General features: G+C 49.8%; 1 protein-coding gene across 1 annotated transcript in view; it reads left to right on the top strand.

The window, feature by feature from the left end:
* The window catches only part of LOC120572644 (ephrin type-B receptor 4b-like), a gene marked incomplete at its 5' end in the record, with an annotated part of 25,739 nt that extends 14,191 nt beyond the window's left edge, over nucleotides 1-11,548 (top strand). Inside the window, one exon of the mRNA XM_039821962.1 lies at nucleotides 10,412-11,548. Within this exon, the coding sequence (XP_039677896.1) occupies nucleotides 10,412-10,517 (106 nt within the window). The remainder of the gene's footprint in view (nucleotides 1-10,411) is intronic.
* Between the last annotated feature and the right edge of the window lie 1,377 nt (nucleotides 11,549-12,925).

Genomic DNA, 12,925 nt, shown 5'->3' with positions numbered 1-12,925 from the left:
CTGCCCCCTCCTCCCTCCAACTCTCTGAGCTGGACGCTGGCAGAAGGAACGAGCCAATCGCCGAGGTTCTGGACGCGGTGGCGGGCGCTGGATAGGCTGGATCAGAAACCCTCACCCCCTGAAGGTCACGCTGGCCAGGGACGGCAGAGGTCACACACCTGTCCAGTAGACCTGGTCCAGTAGAGTCACACACCTGCCAGCAGACCTGGTCAATAACCTGGTCCAGTAGACCTGGTCCAGTAGGAGTCACACACCTGGTCCAGTAGACCTGGTCCTAGAGTCATACACCTGGTAGCAGACTGGTCCAGTAGAGTCATACACCCTGTCCACAGACCTGGTCCAGTAGAGTCACACACCTGGTCCATACACCTGGTTACGAGATCCTTGGGTCTGTTAACGGGATAGTCTCCCCGGTTACCGAGTTTCCTCTTGGGTCTGTTAACGGGATAGTCTCCCGCTACCGAGGAGTTCTGTAAATATCTCCCTTACCTGAGGAGTCCTTGGTAAGTTTATTGCTAGTAGCTTGTGGCGCGAGGCAACGGGGATAGTCTGTTATGAATTTGGGTCGTTAACGTGCTTGTTACCGAGGAGTCCTCTGGGTCTGCTAAGGGTAGTCTACTGTTACCGGAGGAGTTCTCTGGGTCTGTTAAGGTTACCGGAGGAGGTCTCTGGGTCTGTTAACGGGATAGTCTCCTGTTACCGGGAAGTCCTCTGGGTCTGTTAAGGGGATAGTCTCCGTTACCGAGGAGTCTGCCGTTAACGGGATAGTCTCCTGGTTACCATAGGAGTCCTCTGGTCTGTTACGGGATAGTCTCCGTTACCGAGGAGTCTCTCTGTTAACGGGATAGTCTCCCGTTACCGGAGGAGGTCTCTGTTAACGGGATAGTCTCCCCGTTACCGAGGAGTCCCCTGGTCGTTAACGGGATAGTCTCCCGTTACCGAGGAGGTCTCTGGGTCTGTTAACGGGATAGTCTCCCGGTTACCGGAGGAGTCCTCTGTGTCTGTTAACAGGATAGTCTCCTGGTTACCGGAGGAGATCTCTGGGTTTGTTAACGGGATAGTCTCCCGGTTACCGGAGGAGTCCTCTGGGTCTGTTAAGGTTACCGGAGGAGGTCTCTGGGTCTGTTAAAGGGATAGTCTCCCGGTTACCGGAGGAGTCCCCTGGGTCTGTTAACGGGATAGTCTCCCGGTTACCATAGGAGTCCTCTGGGTCTGTTAACGGGATAGTCTCCCGGTTACCGGAGGAGTCCTCTGGGTCTGTTAACGGGATAGTCTCCCGGTTACCGGAGGAGGTCTCTGGGTCTGTTAACGGGATAGTCTCCCGGTTACCGGAGGAGTCCCTGGTCTGTTAACGGATAGTCTCCCGTTACCGGAGGAGGTCTCTGGGTCGTTAAGATAGTCTCCGGTTACCGGAGGAGTCCTCTGTGTGTTAACAGGATAGTCTCCTGGTTACGGAGACCGGGTGTTAACGGGATAGTCCCCCGTTACCGGAGGAGTCCTCTGGGTTATGGTGTACCGGAGGAGGTCTCTGGGTCTGTTAAAGGGATAGTCTCCCGGTTACCGGAGGAGTCCCGTGGGTCTGTTAACGGGATAGTCTCCCGGTTACCGGAGGAGTCCCCTGGGTCTGTTAACGGAAGAGTCTCCGCTACCGAGGAGTCCTCTGGGTCTGTTAAGGGATAGTCTCCCTGCTACCGGGAGGAGTCCCCTGGGTCTGTTAACGGGATAGTCTCCTGGTTACCGGAGGAGTTCTCTGGGTCTGTTAACGGGATAGTCTCCTGGTTACCGGAGAAGTCCTCTGGGTCTGTTAAGGGGATAGTCTCCCGGTTACCGGAGGAGTCCTCTGGGTCTGTTAACGGGATAGTCTCCTGGTTACCATAGGAGTCCTCTGGGTCTGTTAACGGGATAGTCTCCCGGTTACCGGAGGAGTCCTCCGGGTCTGTTAACGGATAGTCTCCCGGTTACCGGAGGAGTCCCTGGGTTAAGGGATAGTCTCCGTTACCGAGGAGTCCTCTGGGTCGTTAAGGTGGATAGTCTCCCGTTACCGAGGAGTCCCCTGGGTTGTAGTGACCGGAGAGGTCTCTGGGTCGTTAGGGATAGTCTCCCGGTTACCGGAGGAGTCCTCTGGCTGTTAAGGATAGTCTCCCGTTACCAAGAGTCCTCTGGGTCTGTTAACGGGATAGTCTCCCCGCTACCGGAGGAGTCCTCTGGGTCTGTTAACGGTAGTCTCCGGTTACCGGAGAAGATCGTGTTTGTTAACGGATAGTCTCCGTTACCGGAGGAGTCCTCTGGTCTAAGGTTACGAGGAGGCTTGCGTTAACGGGATAGTCTCCTGGTTACCGGAGACCCCTCGTTAAGGGATAGTCTCCCGTTACCGAGGAGTCCTCTGGGCTGTTAACGGATAGTCTCCCTGGTTACCATAGGAGTCCTCTTGGTCTGTTAACGGGATAGTCTCGTACCGAGGAGTCCTCTGGTCTGAAGGAACTCGGTTACCGAGGTCTCTTGGATCTGTTAACGGATAGTCTCCCGGTTACCGGAGGAGTCCTCTGGTCCGCTAGGATAGTCTCCCGTTACCGGAGGAGTCCTCTGGGTCTGTTAAGGTGGGATAGCTCCGGTTACCGGAGGAGTCCCCTGTTAAGGTGGATAGTCTCCCGGTTACCGGAGGAGTCCCCTGGGTCTGTTAACGGGATAGTCTCCCGGTTACCGGAGGAGTCCCCTGGGTCTGTTAACGGAAGAGTCTCCCGGCTACCGGAGGAGTCCCTGGGTCTGTTAAGGTGGATAGTCTCCCGGTTACCGGAGGAGTCCCCTGGGTCTGTTAACGGGATAGTCTCCCGGTTACTGGAGGAGTCCTCTGGGTCTGTTAACGGGATAGTCTTCCGGTTACCGGAGGAGTCCTCTGGGTCTGTTAAAGGAATGGTCTCCCGGTTACCGGAGGATCCTCTGGGTCTGTTAACGGGTAGTCTCCTGGTTACCGGAGGAGTTCTCGTTGTTAACGGATAGTCTCCGGTTACGGAGAAGTCTGAAGGAAGCCGTACGGAGAGTCTCTGGTGGGATGCCTCGTCGAGGAGTTCTGCGTTAAGGGATAGTCTCCCGTTACCGGGAGGAGTCCCTCTGGGTCCGTTAGGTAGTTCCGGTTACCGGAGGAGTCCTCTTGTTAAGGTGATAGTCCCCCGGTTACCGAGGAGTCCCTGGGTCTGTTAAGGTGGATAGTCTCCCGGTTACCGGAGGAGTCCCCTTGTCTGTTAACGGAAGAGTCTCGCTACCGACTCTGGGTCTGTTAAGGTGGATAGTCTCCCTGTTACCAGGAGTCCCCTGGTCTGTTAACGGGATAGTCTCCCGATTACTGGAGGAGTCCTCTGGGTCTAACGGGATAGTCTTCCGTTACCGGAGGAGTCCTCTGGGTCTGTTAAAGGAATGGTCTCCGTTACCGGAGGAGTCCTCTGGGTCTTTAAGGGTAGTCTCCCTGGTTACCGAGGAGTTCTCTGGTCTGTTAACGGGATAGTCTCCTGGTTACGAGGAGTCCTCTGGGTCTGTTAACGGGATAGTCTTCCGTTACCGAGGAGTCCTCTGTCTGTTAACGGGTAGTCTACTGGTTACGGAGGAGTCCTCTGGGTCTGTTAACGGGTAGCTACGGTTACCGGAGGAGTTCTCTGGCTGTTAAGGTTACCGAGGAGGTCGGTCTGTTAACGGATAGTCTCCTGGTTACCGGAGAAGTCCTCTGGGTCTGTTAAGGGATAGTCTCCCGTTACCGAGGAGTCCTCTGGGTCTGTTAACGGGATAGTCTCCGGTTACCATAGGAGTCCTCTGGTCTGTTAACGGATAGTCTCCCGGTTACCGGAGGAGTCCTCTGGGTCTGTTAAGGATAGTCTCCCCGGTTACGGAGGAGGTCTCTGGGTCTGTTAACGGATAGTCTCCCGTTACCGGAGGAGTCCCCTGGGTCTGTTAACGGGATAGTCTCCCGGTTACCGGAGGAGGTCTCTGGGTCTGTTAACGGGATAGTCTCCCGGTTACCGGAGGAGTCCTCTGGGTCTGTTAACAGGATAGTCTCCTGGTTACCGGAGGAGATCTCTGGGTTTGTTAACGGGATAGTCTCCCGGTTACCGGAGGAGTCCTCTGGGTCTGTTAAGGTTACCGAGGAGGTCTCTGGCTGTTAATAGTTTACCAGTGGGGTACGGCGGGTCTACCATAGGAGTCCTCTGGTCTGTTAACGGGATAGTCTCCCCGTTACCGGAGGAGTCCCTGGGTCTGTTAACGGGATAGTCTCCGGTTACCGGAGGAGGTCTCTGGGTCTGTTAACGGATAGTCTCGTTACCGAGGAGTCCCCTGGGTCTGTTAACGGGATAGTCTCCCGTACAGGAGGTCTCTGGTCTGTTAAGGGATAGTTCCCCGGTTACCGGAGGAGTCCTCTGTGTCTGTTAACAGGATAGTCTCGTACCGGGGAGATCTCTGGGCTTGTTAACGGGATAGTCTCCTTACGGAAGGAGTCCTCTGCCGTTAAGGTTACCGGAGGAGGTCTCTGGGTCTGTTAAAGGATAGTCTCCCGGTTACCGGAGGAGTCCTCTGGGTCTGTTAACGGGATAGTCTCCCGGTTACCGGAGGAGTCCCCTGGGTCTGTTAACGGAAGAGTCTCCCGGCTACCGGAGGAGTCCTCTGGGTCTGTTAAGGTGGATAGTCTCCCGGTTACCGGAGGAGTCCCCTGGGTCTGTTAACGGGATAGTCTCCTGGTTACCGGAGGAGTCCTCTGGGTCTGTTAACGGGATAGTCTCCTGTTACCGGAGGAGTCCTCTGGGTCTGTTAAGGGGATAGTCTCCCGGTTACCGGAGGAGTCCTCTGGGTCTGTTAACGGGATAGTCTCCCGGTTACCATAGGAGTCCTCTGGGTCTGTTAACGGGATAGTCTCCCGGTTACCGGAGGAGTCTCCTGGGTCTGTTAACGGGATAGTCTCCCGGTTACCGGAGGAGTCCTCTGGGTCCTTAAGGGATAGTCTCCCCGTTACCGGAGGAGTCCTTGGGTCGTTAAGGTGGATAGTCTCCGTTACCGGAGGAGTCCCTTCTGTTAAGGTGACCGACGAGGTCTGGGTCTGTTAACGGGATAGTCTCCCGGTTACCGGAGGAGTCCTCTGGGTCTGTTAACGGGATAGTCTCCCGGTTACCGGAGGAGTCCTCTGGGTCTGTTAACGGGATAGTCTCCCGGTTACCGGAGGAGTCCTCTGGGTCTGTTAACGGGATAGTCTCCCGGTTACCGGAGGAGATCTCTGGGTTTGTTAACGGGATAGTCTCCCGGTTACCGGAGGAGTCCTCTGGGTCTGTTAAGGTTACCGGAGGAGGTCTCTGGGTCTGTTAACGGGATAGTCTCCTGGTTACCGGAGAAGTCCTCTGGGTCTGTTAAGGGGATAGTCTCCCGGTTACCGGAGGAGTCCTCTGGGTCTGTTAACGGGATAGTCTCCTGGTTACCATAGGAGTCCTCTGGGTCTGTTAACGGGATAGTCTCCCGGTTACCGGAGGAGTCCTCTGGGTCTGTTAACGGGATAGTCTCCCGGTTACGAGGAGGTTGATCTGTTAAGGGATAGTCTCCCGGTTACCGGAGGAGTCCTCTGGGTCCGTTAAGGATAGTCTCCGTTACGAGGAGTCTCTGGGTCTGTTAAGGTGATAGTCTCCGTTACCGAGGAGTCCTTCTGTTAAGGTGGATAGCTCCGGTTACCGAGGAGTCCTGGTCTGTTAACGGGATAGTCTCCCGGTTAGAGGAGTCCCCTGGGCTGTTGGAAGAGTCTCCCGCTACCGGAGGAGTCCTCTGGGTCTGTTAAGGTGGATAGTCTCGTTACGAGGATCCTGTCTTAACGGGATAGTCTCCCGGTTACTGGAGGAGTCCTCTGGGTCTGTTAACGGGATAGTCTTCCGGTTACCGGAGGAGTCCTCTGGGTCTGTTAAAGGAATGGTCTCCCGGTTACCGGAGGATTCCTCTGGGTCTGTTAACGGGGTAGTCTCCTGGTTACCGGAGGAGTTCTCTGGGTCTGTTAACGGGATAGTCTCCTGGTTACCGGAGAAGTCCTCTGGGTCTGTTAAGGGGATAGTCTCCCGGTTACCGGAGGAGTCCTCTGGGTCTGTTAACGGGATAGTCTCCCGGTTACCGGAGGAGTCCTCTGGGTCTGTTAACGGGATAGTCTCCCGGTTACCGGAGGAGTCCTCTGGGTCCGTTAAGGGGATAGTCTCCCGGTTACCGGAGGAGTCCTCTGGGTCTGTTAAGGTGGATAGTCTCCCCGGTTACCGAGGAGTCCCTGTGTTAATGGATAGTCTCCCGGTACCGGAGGAGTCCCCTGGGTCTGTTAAGGGAAGAGTCTCCGGCTACCGGGTGAGTCCTCTGGGTCTGTTAAGGTGGATAGTCTCCGGTTACCGGAGGAGTCCCGGTCTGTTAACGGGATAGTTCCTCGATTACTGAGGAGTCCTCTGGGTCTGTTAACGGGATAGTCTTCCGTTACCGGAGGAGTCCTCTGGGTCTGTTAAAGGGAATGGTCTCCGGTTACCGGAGGAGTCCTCTGGGTCTTTAAGGGTAGTCTCCTGTTACCGGAGGAGTTCTTCGGGTCTGTTAGGATAGTCTCCGGTTACCGAGAAGTCCTCTGGGTCTGTTAAGGGATAGTCTCCGTTACCGGAGGAGTCCTCTGGGTCTGTTAACGGGATAGTCTCCCGGTTACCGGAGGAGTCCTCTGGGTCTGTTAACGGGATAGTCTCCCGGTTACCGGAGAAGATCTCTGGGTCTGTTAACGGGATAGTCTCCCAGTTACCAGAGGAGTTCTCTGGGTCTGTTAAGGTTACCGGACGAGGTCTCTGGGTCTGTTAACGGGATAGTCTCCCGGTTACCGGAGGAGTCCTCTGGGTCTGTTAACGGGATAGTCTCCCGGTTACCGGAGGAGTCCCTGGGTCTGTTAAGGGGATAGTCTCCCGGTTACCGGAGGAGTCCTCTGGGTCTGTTAACGGGATAGTCTCCCAGTTACCGGAGGAGTCCTCTGGGTCTTTTAAGGGGATAGTCTCCCGGTTACCGGAGGAGGTCTCTGGGTCTGTTAAGGGGATAGCCTCCTGGTTTCCAGAGGAGTCCTCTGGGTCTTTTAACGGGATAGTCTCCCGGTTACCGGAGGAGTCCTCTGGGTCTGTTAACGTGATAGTCTCCCGGTTACCTGAGAAGATCTCTGGGTCTGTTAACGGGATAGTCTCCCGGTTACCGGAGGAGTCCTCTGGATCTGTTAACGGGATAGTCTCCCGGTTACCTGAGAAGATCTCTGGGTCTGTTAATGGGATAGTCTCCCGGTTACCAGAGGAGTTTTCTGCGTCTGTTAAGGGGATAGTCTCCCGGTTACCGGAGGAGGTCTCTGGGTCTGTTAACGGGATAGTCTCCCGGTTACCGGAGGAGTCCTCTGGGTCTGTTAAGGGGATAGTCTCCCGGTTACCGGAGGAGTCCTCTGGGTCTGTTAAGGGGATAGTCTCCCGGTTTCCGGAGGAGGTCTCTGGGTCTGTTAACGGGATAGTCTCCCGGTTACCGGAGGAGATCTCTGGGTCTGTTAACGGGATAGTCTCCCGGTTACCGGAGGAGTCCTCTGGGTCTGTTAACGGGATAGTCTCCCGGTTACCGGAGGAGTCCTCTGGGTCTGTTAACGGGATAGTCTCTTGGTTACCGGAGGACTCCTCTGGGTCTGTTAACGGGATAGTCTCCCGGTTACCGGAGGAGTCCTCTGGGTCTGTTAAGGGGATAGTCTCCCGGTTACCGGAGGAGTCCTCTGGGTCTGTTAACGGGATAGTCTCCCGGTTACCAGAGGAGATCTCTGGGTCTGTTAACGTGATAGTCTCAGGTTATTTGGCGCCCGATTAGCGCAGGTGGTAGCATATATAGAGGTTTACCTCTCTCTCTCTCTCTCTCTCTCTCTCTCTCTCTCTCTGTCTCTCTCTCCTTTCATGTTTTCATGTCGTGTCAAAATAAAGGCCCAAATAACCAAAAAAACTAATCTCTAAAAACACAACAGAACTGAGATTCTAACCGGGGTAAGAAGGTGTTTCCATGGCATCTGATACCCGAATCTACCGGTTATTAAACTGCATGTGAACACAGTGAGTGGACGGGCCCAGTCATGTGACCAGACCCAGCTGGGAGCTTGTTATTAAGGACCAGTACAGGAACACACACAGACACACACACAGACACACACACACACACACACACAGAGACACACACAGAGACACACACACACACACACACACCCAGGGAGCAGTCCCATGGGAAACTCCTTCCACTGAAAACTTTCAATTTATACCCCAGCCCGGTGGCAGGTTAGGAATTTTATTATGTACCAGCTGCTGGGGGTTAGGGGTCAAAGGTCACACACACATATAGAGAGACACACACACACACATAGAGAGACACACACACATATAGAGAGAGACACACACACACATAGAGAGACACACAGAGTGATTGACAGTTTGTTTACATGAGCAGGTGCAGAACAGTTGACATTCCTGGATTTAAGCTTAAAGAATGAAGCAATATCCTGTCTGCCTGCCTGTCTGTCTGTCTGTCTCGCTGGCTGTATTAATCATGAACCAGTCTGTCTTTCTGCCTGTCTGTCTCGCTGTCTTTCTGCCTGTCGGTCTTGCTTTCTCTCTGCCTGTCCGTCTCTCTGCCTGCCTGTCTCTTTGTCTGTCTCACTGGCTGTATTAATCATGAACCAGTCTGTCTTTCTGCCTGTCTGTCTGTCTCTTTGTCTGTCTCGCTGGCTGTAATAATCATGAACCTGTCTGTCTGCCTGTCTGTCTGTATTAATCATGAACCTGTCTGTCTGCCTGTCTGTCGGTCTGTATTAATCATGAACCTGTCTGTCTGCCTGTCTGTCTGTCTTCCAGTGTGTCCCAGCCCCTGTTGGACCAGCGGCCCCCCCCTCCCCTCTCGGCCTGTGCGTCTGTCTCTGATTGGCTGAGAGCGATAAAGATGGAGCGTTACGAGCAGAGCTTCCTGCAGGCCGGCTTCAACAGCCTGGACATGGTCTCACAGCTCAATACAGAGTAATATATACATATATATACACATATATACATATATACACATATATACAGCCTGGACATGGTCTCACAGCTTAATACAGAGTAATATATACATATATATATATACACATATATACATATATATACACATATATACATATATACACATATATACAGCCTGGACATGGTCTCACAGCTTAATACAGAGTAATATATACATATATATATATACACATATATACATATATATACACATATATACATATATATACATATATACAGCCTGGACATGGTCTCACAGCTCAACACAGAGTAATATATATACATATATATACACATATATACACATATATACATATATATACATATATATACACATATATAATCATATATACACATATATACAAACACTGGACATGGTCTCACAGCTCAATACAGAGTAAAATATACATATATATACATATATATACATATATATACACATATATACATATATATATACATATATACAACCTGACATGGTCTCACAGCTCAACACAGAGTATATATATACATATATACACATATATACATAAAATACATATATATATACACATATATACATATATTTACACATATATACAGCCTGGACATGGTCTCACAGCTCAACACAGAGTAATATATACATATATATACACATATATACATATATATACATATATATACACTATATACAGCCTGGACATGGTCTCACAGCTCAACACAGAGTAATATATACATATTATATATACATATAAACATATATACACATACATATATATATACATATATATACAGCCGAAATGGTCTCACAGCTCAACACAGAATAATATATACATATATATACACATATATACATATATATACACATATATACAGCCTGGACATGGTCTCACAGCTCAACACAGAGTAATATATATATATATATACACATATATACATATATATACAGCCTGGACATGGTCTCACAGCTCAACACAGAGTAATATATACAAATATATACATATATATACAGCCTGGACATGATCTCACAGCTCAACACAGAGTAATATACACATATATACACATTTATACATATATACATATATATACAGCCTGGACATGGTCTCACAGCTCAACACAGAGTAATATATACATATATATACATATATATATACACATATATACAGCCTGGACATGGTCTCACAGCTCAATACAGAGTAATATATACATATATATATATACACACACATATATACAAATATATACATATATACAGCCTGGACATGGTCTCACAGCTCAACACAGATTAATATACACACACACACACACACACATACACACACACAAAGTTTGTAGACTAAGATGTCTGACTCTCGGCTTTGTTTCCATAGCGACCTGCTCCGAGTGGGCGTGACGCTCGCCGGCCACCAGAAGAAGATGCTCTCCTCCATTCAGACGCTCCGGATACACAAAGCCCCGCCCCCTCTGCTCTACTGACCAATCACAGCCCAGACCGCAACTCTCAGAAGCACTGACAGTTTCTCTAACTCACCACAGAACACTTAGACCAATCAGAGAGCCCGAGAATGGCTGAGACTCCACCTCCTGGTCGGTCTGACCAATCAGAGAGCCCTTTGATGGCTGAGACTCCGCCTCCTGGTCAGTCTGACCAATCAGAGAATTGGAAACAGCTTGAAAGCACAGAAACAAACGTTAGGAAACATTAAATACTTTCTTCAGGATCTTCTAACGTAACGATGACTCAGGTGCTACAGGACTCCGCCTACTTCATCCCGACCAATCGGAGCCGAGGACACAGTTGTCTGCTTTAACTTTCGAATTTTCTGCCGCTCAGGAAAACCTAAGCTCCTCCTCCCTAAAGTCTGGGCGTTCAGCGAAGAACAAAGACACGTTTCCTGGGTGAAAGTATTAGAAATATATGAATATATATGAATATATTTGAATATATATGAATATATTTGAATATATATGAATATATATGAATATATATGAATATATATATATATATCAGCCTACAGTTAGACAGGTGTAGTGTAATTCTGTGTAACGTCCACGAAGGTTAAAGTTCAGGAAACCTAAGTCTGGTTTTAGTTTAGTTTATTTACACAAATATAAAAGAATGAACAGGATACGATGAGTAACGGTGCGAGAGAAAGAGGAAGTGGCGTTCTTCAGGACAAAACTCAACCTTTTTTGGCGTTTTTCCATCACATGGTACCTGCTCGCCTCGCCTCACCTTGTGCGCTACGTACAGCACTTTGGTCAGCGCCAGCTGTTTTTAAACGTGCTATAGAAATAAACTTTACTTACTTACCTTTTAGTATCGCCTCAGCTCGCCGGGATCCTCGACAGACAACGTGACATCATGACTTTGTGTAAACATACACGCCCACTTTCCTAAAGCCGAGTGGCGAGTTATCTGGACGCATTTTGTGCTCTCCACCTGTATGTCTACAGCAGATGTAAACATACACACCACGCGGCGAGAACGTGACGTACTATCGCAAGAACAACGTCCGCATGTAAAAATACGATAAAAATTAAGGTTGCGTTTAGGAGAAGAACACAGGGAAAGGCTTTAGTAACACAAACGTGTCGTACTATCGCCAGAACGTGACGTACTATCGCCAGAACGTGATGAACTATCGTAGAACGACGTGAGCGGTACTATCGCCAGAAGCGTAAATCGCCAGAACGTGGACGTACTATCGCCAGAACGTGGACGATAACTGATCGCAGAACGTGTCGTTACTATCGATCCAGAACGCGTGACACGCAGAACGTGACGTACTATCGCAGAAACGTGGACGTACTATCGGCAGAACGATGAGCCAGAAACGTGGCGCCAGAACCTGACGCCAGAACGTGACGTAATATCGCCAGAACGTGACGCCAGAACGTGACGTACTATCGCAAGAACAACGTCACGCATGTAAAAATACAATAAAATTAAGGTTGCGTTTAGGAGAAGAACACAGGGAAAGGCTTTAGTAACACAAAAACACTGAAAATAACGACAAAAACACGCTTAGGAAAACAATAACCGGTTGGGTTTAGGGAAGAAACATTGCCAGACGTGGGACGTGATGCGTCTCTCCTGGTGAGAGTCCTGTTTTACCCATCTGCCACCACAACCACCCTCTTTACACGGACCTACATCCCTTTATGCTACTCGCTACGGTGAAAACTCACTAGTAATAAGATAAGATAAGATAATACTTTATTGTCTGTTACACAGGGTTCCTGAAAATTGTCTTTGACAAGGCTCCAGTTACAAAGAGACATTCATACATACATATAAAAACAAGACATGGGGGTGAATTGAGGTATCAGCTGACTGTAGTGTTCATTTTATCATGTAGGTCAATGGCGGCCGATTTGCGTTGATAAAAACGCTAAAAAGCGATTGTGCGTCTTGATAACACGCCTAAATGGCGTACGGATTGGCGTGTGGTACATACTCCACTTCATGAGATCAGTCTGCGACTGAGGTGGTACTAGATAAAGTACCTGTTAGCAGGTACCAGGGACTTTTTATCGTAATGGAAAACCAAAAAAGGCGAGTAGAGTCGAGGCGAGTCGAGCAGGTACCGTGGAGTGGAAAAGCGCCGTTATTTACACGCCAACGAGACGATTTACAACGACGACAAGCTAAACAACAACAACAACGGGACAGAATCGGCCCAAATATCTGACGGAGAAACTTTGAAGGACAACAGGGGTGTGGGGGGGGGGGGTTAATGACTTTAACGTTAACCCAGAAATCTAAATACTGGAATCATTACGCAACATATTAGTATTTCTACCGTACGTTCGGTATCAGAAAGGAAAGACGAGTGTTGAATATCTCCAGTAAGTCTGATTTATGATTGTCTTTGAAGGCA

Source organism: Perca fluviatilis, chromosome 14 (genome assembly GCF_010015445.1).
Source record: "Perca fluviatilis chromosome 14, GENO_Pfluv_1.0, whole genome shotgun sequence".
NCBI classification, from domain to species: domain Eukaryota; kingdom Metazoa; phylum Chordata; class Actinopteri; order Perciformes; family Percidae; genus Perca; species Perca fluviatilis.
This window is presented reverse-complemented; position numbering and strand designations above follow the sequence as displayed.